Source organism: Penicillium macrosclerotiorum (genome assembly GCF_028827735.1).
Source record: "Penicillium macrosclerotiorum strain IBT 26536 chromosome Unknown utg000006l_segment0_segment0, whole genome shotgun sequence".
In the NCBI taxonomy this organism is placed as follows: Eukaryota; Fungi; Ascomycota; class Eurotiomycetes; order Eurotiales; family Aspergillaceae; genus Penicillium; species Penicillium macrosclerotiorum.
The window spans coordinates 1,975,584-1,993,651 of NW_026643085.1; the positions used below are offsets into that span (position 1 = coordinate 1,975,584).

An 18,068-nucleotide genomic window follows, 5' to 3' on the forward strand; every position below is an offset into this window, starting at 1 on the left:
GGACTCACTCCCCCCCAACCTTCATGGGTCTTGTTACGCTGTTCTCTAACATGGCACATTCTTTCAGGCAGATCCTTTTGGTGTCTTTTTTGTTATTTAGGCTTTCTGGATGATTCTGCTCCTGGTAGGTGCCAATCTTTGCCTTGCGTGCATTTACTACGTCCGGGCCATTCCGAAGGTCCCGCTACTCGAAATGATTTTGTGTCTTTAGGAGCGTATGTCCTTCGAACTCGATTAAAGAGGAGCCCTAGGTGTTATCAATGGAACTTTTATTTCTCAATTCAACGTTCATCGTACTGCCAATAGTTCTAAGCTATTTCGTATCCTAATATCGGAGCCCGGCTCGGTGTTCTTGTACTCGCAGAACTCCGCTATATGTGCGAATTACCAACTTTAAGTAGCCAATGCTATATCGCTTAGATGTTTTATTCTGCTACGCTGGTTTTATACTTCGACAACATTAAGCATACCTGCCGCTGTTGGGTCTCTAAAAATAACCCCGGGCATCTGAAGCCGCAATGCACCCGCGGGATGGATCTGCCGGCGGCCGTCGCCTTATCTGCCGACGCTCGGACCCAGGAAGTGTCCCCCACGCCGAGTTGTGCTTTCACTACATTCTTCCTCCACCACCCTTCTCCGAGATCAATGGGCCGTTCATGATTTTCCCTTCAGCGAGGCGAGTAACAGGCCGAGTCTGGACCTCGGCCAGCAGTTACAGTACGTCAAATTCCAATATGCCGGCGGACTCGTCTGCGTTTCCTGAAGATCCGCTGAGCGCCAACCCCGTGGACTTAAAGCTCGCAGCTAACACCGATACTTCTCTCCCAACAGACGTCCTCCGTCCTCAAACGTTACACAAATATAGCACCGAAGCTGCGCCACAGCATGAGAATTTGATCCCACGAAAGCGCCCGCAGTTTCGCGACTACTTTGTTACACATCTGCCCTCCTCTTCGCTTCATCCGGATCCCCGAGGGCCAACCTCTCCTTTTCATAAACTCCCTCGCTCAGCTTCAATACCACATACCGGAGATACCCCACAGTCACCAACTTCGTTCCAGAACCTGGTAGATCGAGAGACAACTGTCGTTCGAATTCCATTGCGCAGCGCTAAACACCACTTTGGAGCCGTCACTGCTCGCGGCACTCGCCCTTACAATGAAGATACCTACCAAGCTGGCGTGATCGATGTCCCTGCCTTTGCGAAGCGACCCCCAGCGTCACTTACAATTAATCGCAGCCGGAATCCGGCGACCCAGGCTCGCTCCGCGCGCGCGGCGGAGACAGCGAGCGGGGATCCGCAAGTCTTTTACTTTGGCATATTTGACGGGCATGGCGGGTCGGAGTGCAGCTCATTCCTGCAGGACAATCTGCACGAATACATCCAAAATGCCGCGGCTGAATTTGAGCTTCGGTCCAGTCTTCGGACAAACCAGCTGCAGGCGAACGGTGAAATGCCAACTGCGGCAACGGCATCATTGCCAGTGATGCAGGAGGCCGATCGACGCCGAATTGGAGACCTGGAAAAGAACCTCGTCCAAAATTGGAGGCGGCTAGTTGGCGGCTATTTCAAACGATTCAAGCCGCCGCATTTTTCCTATTACGGGTCCGACAACTCCGCCGACGGTGCTGCGCCCACAGGATACGTCTCCATCGAAGAAATCATGGAGTATGCTTTCCTGCGCGCAGACCTGGATTTTGTCAAAGCGCAAGCAGCCAAACGCGATGATGATATGGTCCAGGCCGAAAAACCTCTTAACGAAGATGAAATCCTTCATAGCCCTAGTTTGACCCGGACCCCGAAGATTGGTGGCCGCTCGCGCTTCAAGGGAGGTAGTACTGGAAGTATTGCTATGATCTCCACCCCCACCCCGACGCCGTTCTGGCACCCCATCGGTCCGTCCAGTCTGCTGGTGTCCCACGTAGGCGACACGAGGGTCCTACTCTGCTCCACCACTAGTGGTGAAGCTATTCCGCTTACTTCCAACCACCACCCATCATCTCCCATTGAAGCCGGCCGACTGCGACGATATGCAGCCACGTTCGTGACTGACTCCTTCGGCGAGGAACGCATGAGTGGGCTAGCCAACACCCGTGCCTTCGGCGATGTTCAATCCAAGCGCATTGGTGTCTCTGCGGAGCCCGAGCTACGGCGCGTGGAAATGGGCCCCGCCGAATTCTCGTTCCTGGTGATGGTCTCGGATGGCATTAGCGGCACTCTACTGGATCAGGAGATCGTTGACATCGTCAAAGAAGCCCGCACTCCGGAGCAGGGCGCCCGCGATGTGGTCAGCTTTGCCACTGAGGTGACCAAGGAAGGTGACAATGCCACCTGCCTGGTCATTCGACTGGGAGGATGGGAGCGTCGCCTGGAAGGCGGTGTCGGCAGCCTTGGAACTAAGGAGTCTCGCGAGTGGCGGCGACAGGAATCCACTGATCCGCGCAGGTCACGGACGTGATGTTCTCTGACTATTATAAATCCTGTCTTGTCTGTATATAGTCCATCTGGATCTCTTTTTTTTTTGCACATAATTGAGCGGTTGCTTAGCTGAATGGTGGGTTTTTCTGGGAGACATTTCTTGTCTCTCTCTTTTGTTCTGTCTTCTTTTTTTTTGCTTTTATGAAACCGCATCCACTGGTAGCCGCCATGTACATCTTCCCATACAATGATACTACTTGTTTCATCTGGCATTTCACTTTTCTGTCACTTGACTCAACACTCTCCATACAGTACTTCCATGGATTTTATGCTCCCTTGGCCCTTCAACTACTGCATTATATCATAATCTGCCTCTGGACACCTCCAATATCGGAGATTCTGCTGTCTTGCGTCCTTCTACTACTAATTCTCGAAATAATGAGACGCCTCTTATTTTCCTAGAGGCCACTGCTCAACATGTTTCAAGAAAGATCCCAAGGATTCACTTGATTGTTTCAGAGAACTAACTAGATATGTAATATGCCGAACAACCGCCTTGCAGCTGTGTCTCCGGTCCCGGGTACGGGAACGGAGTAAATTCGACCGAAAAACCACGGCCGGATGCTTCCCGCGTGGGGAAAGCTTCCAAGGTTCCGAGCGACCCGTCCAAAACACATCATTATCTTTTCTAAGCCTCAGCCTCCCTTGGGCAACTCTCCTTTGACGATTCCACCGCTCCTCAGCCTGATTCGAGATCCTCCTCTCGCCTCTTCCTAGCCTTTTTCTGACCTTGATCTTCATAGTGGTCTTGCGTGGCCGGTTCCATACGCGACGCGTGGAGCTTATCACGCTTATCGCCTCGGGACGATTTTTCTCCTTCTGCCCCTATCCTTAACTTAGCGATTATTTACTCTCCGATCCGGTCCGCCCTGGTTTCTTTCCTTATCATCATTCTTATCTTCGTCCCTGTCGTGTCCTCGAATAATCGACCTGCTCGACTTGCTCAACCTGCTGGACCTGCTGGACCTGCTGAACCATGAGTGCCCGGACACGACGACAGAAGGCTGCCCTCGCGGTGCCCGGGGAGGACAGCGAAGATCTCTCCACCGGCAATGGCAATGTGTCGACTCCATCCAAGTCCAAGCGGACACCCTCAAAGAAACGGTCCCGGTCGGCCTTACGAGAAGAGCCTAGGGAGAACATCTTTCTGTTCGCTCCAAACCTCATTGGTAAGACTCCCCTAGCGGCGTTGACGACTCAGCCGCTGCGTGCATGAGTGATCCCCGATCTGGCATTTGACTTCACTCTCCCACAATCGCATGGCAACGCTTTTAACACCACATTATAGGCTATTTCCGTGTTGTCCTCGCGATCGCATCTCTTTACTACATGCCCCTCCACCCCAGAACTTGCTCCCTTCTCTATAGCGTGTCGTGTCTACTTGATGCATTGGATGGATATGCGGCGCGGTACTTCAACCAGTCGACCACGTTTGGTGCGGTATTGGACATGGTGACGGATCGCTGCACCACCTCCTGTCTGATCGTCTTCCTGAGCTCTGCCTGGCCGCGATGGGCCATCATCTTCCAGGGCCTGATCTGCCTGGACATGGCCAGTCACTATATGCACATGTACGCCACCCTGAGCATGGGCGGCTCCGACCAGAGCCATAAGAAGATCGATTCCAGCCGCAGCTGGATCCTGTACCAATACTACCACAGCAAGGTATGGCGCCAATGCGACCTGTCTGTCCGATCCTCCGAACACCTAATGCTGACCCCAGTCCGTTTTGTCTCGTCCAGGTTGTCCTCTTTATTTGCTGTGCTCTTAACGAGCTGTTTTTCATCGGTCTCTACCTGCTCTCCTTCTCCTCACCCATCCTTTCGCCTTCGCTCCTGCAGCCCATTGGGGACGCCCAGCCCTCCTCGGTGCAGCCCGGCAACCCCGCGAACCCCGTGCCCAGCAGCCTTTTCGCCAGCCCCTGGAGCGCTGGCGCCCTTGAGATGGCCCGCGCCAACAAGATTGACAGCTTCTGGCCGTGGGTGATTACGGGGATCTCAGCCCCGGTCATGCTGTTCAAGCAGATCGTCAACGTGATCCAGCTGGTGAATGCCAGCCGGTGGTTGGCAGAGGGCGATGTCCAGGCCCGGCGCGCTAGCCGTCAGAAGTAGGATCATCTACTTCGGATGCCGGACAATGCGCAGGTCACTTATTCCCTGCCGGCTGCCGCAGCTGGCTGGGATGCTTTTCCCTTTCGTCTTTTCCCGAGTAACTCTCGGGTCATGCATGTCTTTGGAGCTTCGGTCGGTCTGTGATTTACATGTGGGTCTTTTTGGTCGATAGCGCGAGGTGCAGTTGCCCTGTCGAACTCGGCGGAATGGTTGATTGATTTGATGGTTTGACACCTATGTGTGATGGGCGTCCTGGGATAGGTAGAGGTCACCAGGAATGGTCTGGAATCCTGGGATCTTGTATAGCACACACCGGGTTGTGTTGTTTCTGATTCTCTTATTTTTTTCTCTCTCTCTTCCCTCATTCCTGTTCCTCCCACCCTGTCGTATTTCTTTATTTCGCTCTGCTTCTCTCATTGTGCCTTCTCGGCCTATATCCTTAATGCCGCTTTTCATACATCATTTAATGCATGTTCCTTTGATCCATCATGTGTGTAAGATTCTAGCTCTCTCCAATCTGATGGCTCGGGCCGCAAGTAGCCGTAGAAACGTCACCCATTTCCGATTTACCTAAAAAGCCGTGGGCCGCTGTCCGAACCGGGGCTGTATTGTTGCGGAATGGGCGGGTTCGCCGATCTCGGAGCTGGCGGGGTTGACTTTCACCCGCATCCCACCTTTTTTAAAGCTCCCCTCGAGAACCAATCGAGTGACCTCCAATTGACATCCTGTGCTTTCATTCAAAATGCCTTCCTTTAATGTCGTTGTCTTTGGTGGGGACCACTGCGGTCCCGAGGTATGTATTCAATCCCTGTTGCTCCTGCTGTCCTGGAGGGGCTTGTGAGATCCATTGGACTTGTAATCATATGGCTAACGCCAAGCGAAAACAATAGGTTACGGCCGAGGCCATTAAGGTATGAATCAATTGCTTGCTACTGGAATTGAGAACTCAGAAACCAGATCCTAACGTAGTCTTATCTAGATCCTCAAGGTCATCGAGAAGAACCGTGATGTCACCTTCAACTTGCAGGACCACCTGCTCGGCGGCGTAAGTGCTGGACACCGAGCAATCAAGAAGCGCTTGGTAGCTAACCTGATGACAAGGCCTCTATCGATGCCACTGGTACTCCTTTGACCGACGAAGCCCTCGAGGCTGCTAAGAACGCTGACGCTGTCCTTCTGGGTGCTATCGGCGGACCGGTACGTTTGATTGCCTCCGAAAGCCAGTCCGGCTCATACTGACCCATCGTCCCTGACATAATTAGAAATGGGGTACTGGCGCCGTTCGTCCCGAGCAGGGTATCCTGCGTCTGCGCAAGGAGATGGGCACATTCGGAAACCTGCGGCCTTGCAACTTCGCCGCGCCTTCGCTGGTCGAGAGCTCCCCGCTCAAGGCCGAAGTGTGCCGGGGCGTCGACTTCAACATCATCCGTGAGCTGACAGGCGGTATTTACTTCGGTGACCGCAAGGAGGACGATGGCTCTGGCTTCGCTATGGACACCGAGCCCTACTCGCGCGCTGAGATCGAGCGCATCACCCGCCTCGCTGCCAACCTCGCCCTCCAGCACAACCCACCTCTCCCCGTGTGGAGCTTGGATAAGGCCAACGTGCTGGCTACCAGCCGTCTGTGGCGCAAGGTTGTCACTGAGGTTATGGCCAAGGAGTTCCCCCAGGTCTCCATCAACCACCAGCTTATCGACTCCGCGGCCATGATCATGGTCAAGAACCCCCGCCAGCTGAACGGTATCGTCGTCACCAGCAACTTGTTCGGTGATATCATCAGTGATGAGGCCAGTGTTATTCCTGGCTCCCTTGGCCTGTTGCCCAGTGCCAGCCTGAGCGGTATTCCTGATGGTAAGAGCCGTGTCAACGGTATCTACGAGCCCATCCACGGTATGTGTTCTATTCCTCGTCCCTCGGGATCCTCACTGTCTGAAAAATCACAACTAATTGGCATTTGCAGGCTCTGCCCCCGATATTGCCGGTCAGGGTATCGTCAACCCCGTTGCCGCTATCCTCTCCGTTGCCATGATGCTGCAGTACTCCTTCGGCATGATCGACGATGCCCGCATCATCGAGAAGGCCGTCAGCAATGTTATCGAGGCTGGTGTTCGCACCGGTGACATCGGTGGCAAGGCCACCACCGCCGAGGTCGGTGATGCTGTCGCTGTCGAGCTTGAGAAGCTGCTCAAGTAAATAGAACGCGGCAGCTCTTCGTCCCTTTCGCGGGCGATTTTATGAGATATAATGATGTAGAAAACAAAAATTGAATACCCTTTCGGAATTTTTTAATGATCATGCAAGGACCTCCTCGCCTTGACGCTCTGTTCAGAATACCGATCTTCTTGCAAATCTTTGTTAAAGACGTAACAAGCCGCCGTCTTGAATCAATTGCCGCCGTGCAAACAAAACTGGGTATCTAGAAGCTATTCATAAACTCCACCAAAAAAAAAACACAACGCCATTCATATGCTTTTCATGCTTAATGCAATCACCGAATCACCGGCTCTCCCATCCAGTCCGGCTCGTGGAGGCCAGAGGATGAGATAAGTCGATTAGCATCTAGATCCTCGCTGCCCATGCGGTCTCGAGGTACATCAGGTACACTACCACGCAGAGACTGACGCGCACTATGCCGCCTGTGCCGACCATCTGCGGACGCGGAGGGCGCAACGCCCAAGTGGCGGCGGCTATTGTCGCACGCGAACACCTGGAAGCCACGGACATGCGTATCCTTGCCGTTCTGGTGGTTCTCCATCACACGCATCTGGATCACCATCGCCTTAAGTACGTTTCCTGCATACGAATCCTCGGTGGCCCCGGGCTCCTCCTCGCTGCCAGCTTCGTCCTCGTTGGCTGTATCCCAGGCCTCGTTCTCGTCATCCGGGTTATGCGGCGTCTGCAGACGGTGTTCAGGTGCGAGCTGGCGGCGCGCGGTGTGGGAGCGACGTCTCTGGCGCTCGGCGTCATCTCTCACCCAGCCGCCATTGCGGCCGCCGACGCCTTCGAGTGGCACGTCAACCCAGCCGCAGGGCCCGTCGCCTTCCCAAGTTGCGAACTCGACGAGGTCATTCCCACCCATGCCGGCGAGGAAGATCATTTTCGTCGGCGTGTAGCTCTCGTCGAGCTCGAAGTCTAGATAGACGCGGATTCGCACGACGGCAACTAGTTTGAAGAAGTGTAGGGTCAAAGTGTGAGGTTGCGGGCCGTCGGACTGCCAGTACTGCGATGGAGAGGGGTGCCGCAGGGCGGCGACGCCGCAGCCGGGCTTGGAGGTGGACACGGTCCACGATGCGAGGGAGGAGATTTCTCGGAGGTTGGGAGGGAGCGGGGAGGGCGATTTTTCTGGTTTGATGAAGTCAGTACGGAGCTTGGGGGGAGGAGGAGGGTTCGTACCTCGGTCGTGCATCTCTTCATCGTCACCTTCTTCTTCGAGCTGATCCTCAAGATCTTCCTCTATCTCGTCTTCTTCCAGCTCTTCTGAGTTGTCAGCTCCTTCTTCTTCATCCAGCTGGTCCTCTGGGACCATCTCGTCATCGTATTCGTCTTGCTCCAGGTCCTGCACATTCGGATCGTAGTCATCGTCAAATTCCTCCTCCTCTTCTACCGTCTCCGGCGGTCGTTGGTCTAGTCGTGGTCGCCCAAAAATTGAGAATGGGTTCAGTGCCATGCCAGAGGGCACCATGGTGGGCACAGCTTCTGGTGTCAATTCATGAGGACCGGTGGATGGTGGGAGACGTTGGGTTGGGTTAGAGGGCGTGTGCCGCGATGGAGGGGTCTGGAATTGGGCGCGGAGACTACCCGGGGCAGTTGATCCTTCATCGAGGTAGTCGTGGGGGTTGGGTTGGCGTCGAAGTTGAGGCATGGTATACGTGCTGTAGTTCCTCGTGCTTGAACCGTGAATCTCGATGTTTACGTTTACTTCGGTGAAGAGAGCTCACATGCCTATTGCGGTTAGCGCCATATTTGGATTGCGATGAAGTAAATACATGATACATAACTATATACGTACATGACACATTCGATTCTGTTGGAAACACTTTTAATGAGTTTGGACACTGGTTATGAATTCACTTGTTATTTTCTTAGCACAGCTTGGAAATCCGAAGTTAATAATTACAGACTAAGCTTTGGTCCAATTTTGTAGTGTCGCAATGATCTAGGATGGCTATGAGGATACACAAAGTATATATTCTCAGCAGTCTAGATAAGCTGTCGTGGCAATGCTGGCGTCTGCTCTAGTGCTGGAAACTACTGAAGCCACGACACGCAGTGCTTGATCCAAAGAAGCAAGCACACCCAACTACTATAATGCCAGCAAGGGGCTCATGTCGATGCCCTGGAGACTCGCCTCAACCTTTCTATGCTGAGTATAGGGAGTAGTGGTCGCAAGTTGCAGATTGCCGTTACATTATATGTGTCCGACAGAAACTAGCTCTTTAGATTCTCTAAATTGTGAGTCTGAGCTGGAGTGCTTTTGATTGGGCCTCAACATGCGTATGAAGAAGATCGATTTGTCACCGAGGAAGATAAGCACATCGACGCGGAAAAAAGGATTGTCGATGAGCTCAAAGGATATCTATTGAGTTGACTCGAATGAATTTAGTTGGACATATGTCAACTTTAACCTTGTCACCTCATGAAGCTGACTTTTGCAGAGGGTAGCTTGAGGAAACATATTTTTTTAATGCACGTAATCAATGGAAGCATTATGAAAAAATATATCAAGAGCATTCTCATACCTTTGATCCTGAAACCCACCGGGAAAGAACCTCAAGTATCCAAAGCATGACGTTTTCAGGATAGTCGATGAAAGCTATGTTCCAAACGCAATCTATACAATAACCATCACTAATCTTGTCACTAAATCCTTTTGTAAACATATGTTGGTGTAAAAGCTGATAACTGGTGATCGTCTCAAGTCCCGAATATGCCTAGAAAAACATAATTGTCGCCATGTTGTCACCGTGAGAATCACCGACAGGTTACCCGATAGTAAACTTTGATTCCATCATCATTCGATCGACCTGCTATGGCATTTCTTTGACAAAGTCAGATAACATGCATGGAGAATCAAACAAGGAGGCGGCAACTTGAGACTAGGCGCTACTACATCGTCATTCTTGCCATAGGCGCAGAATGGTAGAGTTCTTGTGTTACCCCAACTAGGCTGTGAATCATTCTCCATGTCCGTACTATCTGCGTATCTGCCTAAGCGTCCAACCATGTAGACGCACATCGTTCAAAATGGTACTTGATCCGGGATAATCACCGGAACTGCCGAATAAAATGACATTTTTCCCCTAAGCACGTGTATCAGATGTGCAATTTTGAAGGCGTATTCTCTTGACTCGATTGCGGTAATGCGCTGTTGATCCGACCGCAAGTTCCTGAATTCGGTAATACATTAGGATCTATTATCACGACCACCAATGATACTGTATCCTCATGGCTGCATCCACATGATTTAGTAATGATAGACGAAGTACTATCCATCCTTCTATAGTAGGTAAGAAAATCGTTGACGTTTCGTAGGGGTGATGTGTCTCACTCTCTTCGGAAATAACACCCGTCGTAGTCATTTAACGATTATAAATAAGGCTCCCAGGATCTTATCGTTCAAAAAATAGCAATGTAGAAGACAGATTTATTCTACAACTTGATACACATATATAATCTGTTTTTGACTTTCAACTTATGTCTTTGCTCTGAACTTTGAATCATCTTCTACGGTATACAGTTTGAAAATGCACCTTGCAGAGGTCTCTATCTTGCTTCCCTGTCATTCTATCTTCTCTAAACTAACCGAAATTTTATTGCAGTATCTTTTCCGCCGTCTCCACCAGATTGACATCCGAGCTGTTTTTGGAGTACCAGGGGATTTTAATCTGCAGGCTCTAGACTACCTCGAGGATTGTGGCCTTGACTGGATCGGCAATGTGAACGAGCTTAATGCTGGTATGTATCCGAATGCTTCTCATTTAAGCCTCGATATCTAACGTTTCATAAACAGGTTACGCAGCAGATGGGTACGCCCGTGTGAAGGGTATCTCTGCGATCGTTACCACCTTTGGCGTTGGAGAGCTGTCTGCTTTAAATGCGCTTGCTGGTGCCACAGCGGAATTAGTCCCCGTAATCCACATCGTCGGGTTTCCGTCGACTACTGCTAAGAAAAACAAGCTCCCCATACATCATACATTGGGAAATGGTGACTATGATGTATTCATGGAAATGAGCGCTCGTATCTCCAGCGCAGTGGCTATATTGGACAATCCAGCGAAGGCACCCAAACTCATCGACGACACAATCATTGAGTGTTACCGTTCTAGCAAGCCTGTCTATATTGGCTTACCAATGGATCTTGTGGGGAAAGATGTTGATTCATCGTCCCTCGCTCAGACTCTGGCTCTTGAAAAGTCTCCCTCAGATCTGGCGGCGGACCAAGATATTGTCATAAACAAAATCCTTGAGCGTCTTCAGACAGCTCAAAATCCAATGATTGTGATTGACAGTCTTGCTGGCAGATACCAGAACTTGCATTCTACTCGAGCTTTCGTCGAAAAATCCAATCTGCCGTGCTTTGTGTTCCCAATGGCTAAGGGTATTGTCAATGAAGATATTCCCAATTTCCGAGGAATTTTCTCAGGGAATGTTTCCGTACCTGGAGCTCTTGAACAACTTCACTCCAGTGACTTGGTTCTTCTCATCGGGTCACGCCCTACCGATATCAACACTGCGGGGTTTAGATCCGATCTCTCAAGTATAGAGACCATCTCTCTCCAGAGAAATTCAGTGAGACTCGAGAATAGGGAGTTCCAGGGTATCTGTCTGAACTCAGTTCTGGAAAGGCTCTCTGACGCTAGTTTTCTGATAAGATCAAACTCTATATCATCTTCTTCAGGCAATGAACATTCACCACAAAATTCGAGTCTTGGCACTCCACAAAGCCCAGGAACTCCACCTGATCTGAATATGGAGGAAACTGTACAGAAGCTTCTGGGTAATAGATTGAAATCAAGCCACGCGATAACCCATGACTTTCTTTGGGAAAGGATGAGCTCATGGCTTGAGGAGGATGATATCCTTTCTCTCGATCTAGGAACAGCAGCATTTGGTCCTTTATGGTCTCAATACCCTCGTGGTGCCACATCACTTGTGCAGCTACTATGGTGTTCTATTGGATTTGCACTCGGTGCCGCTGTCGGAGCAGCAATCGCAGTACGCGAGCAAGAGCAAGAGACCAAGCCATTGAGGAAAAAGAGAACCATTCTGTTTACTGGAGATGGAAGCCTTCAAATGACAGCCCAAGAATTGAGTACCATGATTCGACAGAAGCTTGGAGTGATCATCTTTGTGATATGCAACGAGGGTTACACGATCGAGCGCTATGTTCATGGGTGGGACAAGAGCTATAATGATATCCAAACATGGGATTATCAACTTCTCCCTCAAGTTTTCAACCCAGAGCCAGGTACTCTGCGTACATTCAGCGTCAGGACGAAGGCCGAGCTTGAGATGGTTCTGTCTGATTTCCAGTTTGGACCAGCAGATAATTTTGATAAAGATCCGCCCCTTCGTCTCGTGGAAATTCACGTCGATAAATATGATGCCCCAGATTCGTTGAAGCGGATGATCAATGAGATCAAGAACCCCAACTAACCCTGGAAATAACCTTTTTATTTATTCTGATTTAGACAGCGAAGAACTTCCCGTCAGCTTCGAGCAGTCACTTATTTGACTTGGTTGGTACAAGAATCTCTCGGCACCTATTTCTGACTTTGTGTTTCTGCGACCTCATGGGTACAATTGAATTACAATACGTAGACGAAGCTCTATGTTTGAAGGCTATTATAATGGAACTATATGAGATAAAATTTGATCTTGAATTCTCACGTGTACTTTTTAACCTTTGGCCTAATTTTCCTCTGTAATTCAAACTACTTATTTAATATGACATTTTATTAAAGAGATAGGAAGTTTCACGTTATATTCGCCCAATCAAACTGATTTCCAGGTCTTACAATTAACTTTCAGTTCAATAATGTTTTTGCCACAGTGCAAAATTCCTTGCGTGTCATATCATTGAATATCTATTCATTGTATCACGATGCAACCCGTAACCTGCTTGTCGGGACTACTTAATAAAGAAGAAAATCTCCAGGGTAACTTTGGCTAACTTTACTGGTCATTTGATTGACCTCTTTCCTACTACAGTTTTTCCTTGAAATCTGCGAAAGAACTTGGGTATTGATAGGACTTGAGCTTCTATGCCTGTTCTCACTCAACAAAGACCGGGTGGCTTTGACCCCACTCTTATCGGCATATCAGACGGCCGGGCTCTGACATGTGAAACAAGAGACTTTGCGCATGCATGAGCTTTCTCTTAGCTTGACCGTTATCTGTTAGATCATCTCATCAGTCGCAACTTTCATAACCCTTCCTTATGACTCGTTCCCAGAGAGAAAGACTGATAAGCATCACCCCTCCGCCATAAATTACTTCTGATATACGCCATGGAGTATTCACGACTCCCCATGCTCCCGATCCCAGCCTCCATTCGGCGTCGGTTGTCCCGAATTTACCCTGCGCACAAGGCTGTAACCAATGACGAGCTGAGCGGGGCTCTGCGACACAATGCCCTTGTTTCTTCATCGGAACCACACCTGCCTTTTAACAGCCAACACTTGAAGCTAGCCGCTATCGAACCACAGCGGCCATCAACGGCCAGTGATGACCTGGACTCATTCGAATTTGTATCACGAGAGTCTAACAGTCCCTCTCTAGAGGATACGGGATGCTCAGCAAATTATGAGACCAATTCTGGGCTGCGATGGAATCGAGTGGTACCAGGTAGGTATCGGACGGTCGCAGGATTTTTCGGGAAAAGAAATAACACTAATGAAAGTATTTTACCTTCTTCACAGCATTTAATCTACTTCGAAATGCAGGGTATGAAGCCCAGCAGTCACACGCAGATGGTCGTCTAGTTCGGTCTCTCTATATCAATGCTCTGATGTATCTGCTGGATGCATTGCCTTCCGATATAACGACGGAGGAAGCACGTATGCTACAGCATCGTCTACCAGAAACGGTCAAAGTTTCAATAGAAGCGTCGTCGTCGTCACAGATTGCATATCAGGAAGGGTCTCCTTCTCCAAGAGACATCTCGCCGCCCAGATCATACCTCCATCGGCTTCTTGCATCTCTTATTGTCCAATTTTTTCTTCTTCTGCGGTTTATCCTCCCCTATTTCAAGCTATTCTTGCGCCAAGTCTACGAATATGAACGTTCACATCGAATTACCGAACGAATTGTCACAACAACACTTGATGCAGCGGATGGGCTAGGCAAGAGCAGCGTCAACTTCGGTTCAGCTGTTTGCCAACTCAATGAAGGCAGGGTTGGAACAGCAGTGGGTAACCTTGCAGCCTGGTGGGTGGAAGGTATTGCCGGGGGAATATATGAGGGTGTTGGTGAAGGTATGGTGCACTTGGGGTTGTTAAAACCAGGATTAGAACTGGATAGATTGGCTTTGCGGATAGACAGGCGTTGAGTTCCAAGAATCTATATTGACATATCTGCAATCTTCTAGTATAATATCGAGTGCCGTAAAGACAGGTAGCATACAAATATCTTTGAGCAACGGGCTCGCATATATTTAATTTCGTCATGAAGGTGAACTTCCGTTTAAAGTGTTCATTGAGATTGAGTGTCATATTCGCACCAGTTAGCAAGAGATTTGCATTAATAAGCGCTGAAGCAACAGCAAAGCCTGAGAGTTAACCATAGTCCAACGATAGATACAGACTGAACTCAGTGGGGCTGATCCGATTCCGAGATCGGTTCGCGGTCGGCGGTGTTTATAGATCTGATCCTCGCGATAAGAGATATGGTTGGCGATAAGCCAACTCCGTGTTTTGTCCTCCGCACTCTCGGACAACCCCGAGCCATCTGAACCCTCCCTGTTCAATGATTCGTGAACAGTGACATGTCAACAACCAGGCTTCCTTGTGTTCCTTCCATCCGGAAACAGCAGCTTCATCTCGAATTGTATGCCTCTTCTACCCTGACCTGACTGGAAGCCCCGCGTGCTGATTCTCGATCTCCCCTGTCTAGCGCAAGCCTGCAACATGCACCACCGGCAGGAGTCTATGTGAGCCTTGCGCCGGGGGATCCGACATTGTGGAATGGTGTCATATTTGTTCGCACTGGTATATGTGGACGCAGCCGCTTTTTTGTTGTCCTCTTACTAATTTCCGAGCTTCCTTTCTCCCTCAGGGCCCTATGCCTCCGCTGTCCTTCGCTTTCAAATCCGCTTTCCCGACATCTACCCTGATCTTCCACCTCTCGTGATATTTGCGACCGACGTTTTTCACCCCCTAATTGTCCCTCTCACAACATATACGTTCAGCACAAGTTCGACTAGTGACCACCCCGTCAGTGCATCAGACGAAGAACGCCTTCCTCCAGGGGGCTTCAGCCTCCGACATGGGTTTCCGCATTGGTTTGGCAGAACCAAACGAAATGGGACTACCTCAGGGATTTCATCTCGAAATGTGAGCGGGAATAGCGCTCGCACGATACCTGCGGAAGAAGTTCGAACATCAGATATCCCTGTGACGCAAGAGAACGACACAAATGAGGCAGAGGTTCGAGAGCAGGATGCAGAGGATAATGAGGGGAAGCCTCGCATTTCTTCTGTACCTTCAGGACTTCAGTGTGCAGAGCCAAGAAAAATTGTTCCAGTCTGGGAAATATTACATTATATTCGATCGACTTTCGACGATGAAGACGTGCTGGACTCGTTACCTGTTGAAGCTGCCGGGAACCCGGGAGCATGGCACGCATGGAAAGCCCATCGACGAGGTGGTAACCGCCCTGGTGATCTAAAACGGGGATGTCCCCAGGCTCGACTCCCTGGGGACTGGCATTGGGATGGTATCTGGGCACGAAGAGTGCAAGATGAGATCGAAGCCAGTCATTCGGATCCAATCATTTTTGGAAACGCTGCTCGCGGAGGGGCTGATGAAATAGTAAGTTGATTCGTCACTTTTCTGCTCTTTCCCTCCTTTTCCCTCTTTGGTCTGCTTGGACTGACCACAAAACCAGATACGGTTCTCACGGCTGGATGCGACGACTTTGACTTCGGTGAAGGAGCTGATGGAGTCGGTGGTGGATGTACATAATAAATGATGACCATACCTGCCTTAAATATTATACCCACTACCAATTTCAACTTGCATCGCTCCTGCCGTCTCTTCATCTTGCTTGGGTTTAAAGAACTGAAGCTATCGAATCTCTTTACTGACTCTCGCCATGCATTGCTACACCACCCCTACAAGATGACCAATACTTTATCCTTGGATTTTAAAAGCTCTGCATTGATTATCTCCCTAGTTTTGGTTCCCATTGTCGTCCTCTTTGGTACTGTGGCCATCGTTCTTGCATGCTCGGAACATTGCAGAGTGCGCTTCACTAAACCTGGGTGCCTTTCTTGTTTTCATCGATCGGAATATCGTCACAGGAAGAAAAGACTGCACTCCGACTTAGAAAGCGGTACTGGAACCGGTCTGACCGAATCATCGGAAGCACCTCTTGAATACGCAGAACCTGTTCGCAGTCGGGAGCATGTGTAACTTTATTCGCAATGAAAAGTACAATGCTTGAACCGCTCACGATCAGGAGACTGAGACCGTCACAAACTACAAGCATGAGTTCGATTGCATCATATCCTGAAATTCCCTGCCGTCACTCTTCTCTATCTGCAAGCGTGAGCAACGGCTCATTCGGGCCAGCAACATCAACAAGAACCCCATCCTTAAGTGATAGTCAATACCAAATCGAAGTCGTCAAGGTTCGAAACCTTGGAATTGAAGATTCCCGCGACTCCTGTGTATATCATCATGGCTCCTCGGAAGACCCGTTTCTTGACGAAGTGACCGACCCCTCAGATTTGAATGCTTTTCTACGATAATTTAGCTAACTATACTCCAGAATTTCGGATCCAGTTTTGAAGAGCGAAAACATAAAATCAAGCACAACCATAATAACCATCGGTTGGTGCGGAGGTTGGCCGTTCGTTGGAGCTCTGGGTCCTGGGATTCCATCGAACCGTGCATAACATCAAGCCCAACAAGAGCATCATCTAACCGTCGAACACTTACTCCAGAACTTGGACATGACTTTGGATCTCATTCGGACCATGCTATTTCCGACTACCTTTGTCCACTGGACTTGCCGGTCGCCTTTGTTAATGTCAAGTCAAAAGCCAGTTCATCACAGATCGGCATGGGCCCGATGTCTTTGTCAACATCAGTACATGTCTCTGTCGATGTCGGCTCCATTCCATTCCCGGGAACTTCTGGTCTTGCTCCCCTCGATATTATTATACTGCTTGACAGCTTGTATGTAGTTCCATTCAAATCATTTGATATTCCTTGGCACTCATTAGCTGTTCAGATCTCAGCCCTCTGTCAACTACCTTACACAAATCACTCTAGGTTCTACGGTGTTGGCATCCAATCTAGTCCAAAACCACGACCGTGTTGCATTGATGTATATAGATCCCAAGGCAAAACACGGGGTTGGGCAGTTACTACCATTGGGATTCCATTCGTTTGACGCCATACGAAGTGCGCTAAACAAATTCGCCCAGTATCAACATTTGATCATGACATATCCAAATATTGGAAATGCCATTCGACGAATTTCCGATATGTTTGGGGCTTGCCCAAGAGCCGCATTTTGCCAGTTGTTTTTTGTTTCTGCTACTCCACCTGCGCACTTGTCGCTACCTTGGATGAACCAGGCGATTGGTTTTCATACCATTACTCCTCAAACCTGCTTACCCTTGACCTTCGCAAATTTCCAAGCTGGGTGGCACATTGCTTATGATGTGGGTATGAATGATACCTGTCCTCGAGGATCACATTTCATACGCAATGTTTCCAGAGTCGTTCGACAATTGCGCACCGGTATACGTCCCGGATCTATTCTCGACCTCAAGCTTTCCATAATCCCAGGTAGTGGATGCCACATGCATTCCTTTATGGAAAGTTTCCAGCTCACCTCTCTTCGGCCTGGAGAAACTTGGATCATCCCTCTTCAAATCGAAGTGCCACCGGCATTTCAGCAATTGTCTTCGGTTAGCGATCGCTGGGGCTCTCCTGTTCACTCGCCTATTTTCGAAGATTTACTGGAAAAGATCAATGGACTCATCGCGGAATACTCTGGTGAAACCACTCAGGCTATTCTAAAAGCCCGTGTTGAATATCGGCACTCACTACTGCCAGCACCCAATAACATCCATGTGGAATCTCATCTCACTGTTGCTCGTGTTGATGATACAGTTTCATGCTCCTCACGGTTGACTAGTGATGCCAGGTTTATGACACTTTCACAAGCAAGTAAATCGAGCTGTGACCTTTCCACTAGGAGTGAAAGTGCATGATCTTTTCGACGGTTTCTTTCTTTCTCCCTTG

General features: G+C 49.6%; 8 protein-coding genes across 8 annotated transcripts; 7 read left to right on the forward strand and 1 right to left on the reverse strand.

Moving 5' to 3' along the window:
• Positions 1 to 518: 518 nt before the first annotated feature.
• ptcA (type 2C protein phosphatase PTC6) lies at positions 519 to 2,459 on the forward strand (the record flags this gene model as incomplete). The annotated part of the gene is made up of 1 exon (XM_057077710.1): positions 519 to 2,459. The coding sequence occupies one exon, from the start codon at positions 519 to 521 to the stop codon at positions 2,457 to 2,459; it is 1,941 nt and encodes a 646-aa protein (XP_056933290.1).
• A 996-nt stretch (positions 2,460 to 3,455) lies between these two features.
• Positions 3,456 to 4,590, forward strand: N7462_005993 (CDP-diacylglycerol--inositol 3-phosphatidyltransferase; the record flags this gene model as incomplete). The annotated part of the gene is made up of 3 exons (XM_057077711.1): positions 3,456 to 3,648; positions 3,768 to 4,144; positions 4,222 to 4,590. 3 exons carry the CDS (start codon positions 3,456 to 3,458, stop codon positions 4,588 to 4,590), a joined length of 939 nt encoding a protein of 312 aa, XP_056933291.1.
• A 742-nt stretch (positions 4,591 to 5,332) lies between these two features.
• Positions 5,333 to 6,783, forward strand: leu2A (3-isopropylmalate dehydrogenase LEU2; the record flags this gene model as incomplete). Its single annotated transcript, XM_057077712.1, has 6 exons — positions 5,333 to 5,383; positions 5,481 to 5,501; positions 5,570 to 5,635; positions 5,692 to 5,787; positions 5,853 to 6,480; positions 6,551 to 6,783. The coding sequence occupies 6 exons, from the start codon at positions 5,333 to 5,335 to the stop codon at positions 6,781 to 6,783; spliced, it is 1,095 nt and encodes a 364-aa protein (XP_056933292.1).
• A 295-nt stretch (positions 6,784 to 7,078) lies between these two features.
• On the reverse strand, positions 7,079 to 8,452 carry N7462_005995 (anaphase promoting complex subunit DOC1; the record flags this gene model as incomplete). Its single annotated transcript, XM_057077713.1, has 1 exon — positions 7,079 to 8,452. One exon carries the CDS (start codon positions 8,450 to 8,452, stop codon positions 7,079 to 7,081), a length of 1,374 nt encoding a protein of 457 aa, XP_056933293.1.
• Positions 8,453 to 10,334: 1,882 nt separating this feature from the next.
• N7462_005996 (alpha-keto acid decarboxylase family protein) lies at positions 10,335 to 12,246 on the forward strand (the record flags this gene model as incomplete). The annotated part of the gene is made up of 3 exons (XM_057077714.1): positions 10,335 to 10,349; positions 10,410 to 10,545; positions 10,601 to 12,246. 3 exons carry the CDS (start codon positions 10,335 to 10,337, stop codon positions 12,244 to 12,246), a joined length of 1,797 nt encoding a protein of 598 aa, XP_056933294.1.
• An 854-nt stretch (positions 12,247 to 13,100) lies between these two features.
• On the forward strand, positions 13,101 to 14,140 carry N7462_005997 (uncharacterized protein; the record flags this gene model as incomplete). Its single annotated transcript, XM_057077715.1, has 2 exons — positions 13,101 to 13,437; positions 13,512 to 14,140. The coding sequence occupies 2 exons, from the start codon at positions 13,101 to 13,103 to the stop codon at positions 14,138 to 14,140; spliced, it is 966 nt and encodes a 321-aa protein (XP_056933295.1).
• Positions 14,141 to 14,867: 727 nt separating this feature from the next.
• N7462_005998 (putative ubiquitin-conjugating enzyme) lies at positions 14,868 to 15,780 on the forward strand (the record flags this gene model as incomplete). The annotated part of the gene is made up of 2 exons (XM_057077716.1): positions 14,868 to 15,620; positions 15,697 to 15,780. Coding segments are annotated over 2 exons (837 nt in total), but the record flags the coding sequence as incomplete, so codon positions are not given.
• A 454-nt stretch (positions 15,781 to 16,234) lies between these two features.
• N7462_005999 (uncharacterized protein) lies at positions 16,235 to 18,037 on the forward strand (the record flags this gene model as incomplete). Its single annotated transcript, XM_057077717.1, has 3 exons — positions 16,235 to 16,509; positions 16,596 to 16,991; positions 17,047 to 18,037. 3 exons carry the CDS (start codon positions 16,235 to 16,237, stop codon positions 18,035 to 18,037), a joined length of 1,662 nt encoding a protein of 553 aa, XP_056933297.1.
• Between the last annotated feature and the right edge of the window lie 31 nt (positions 18,038 to 18,068).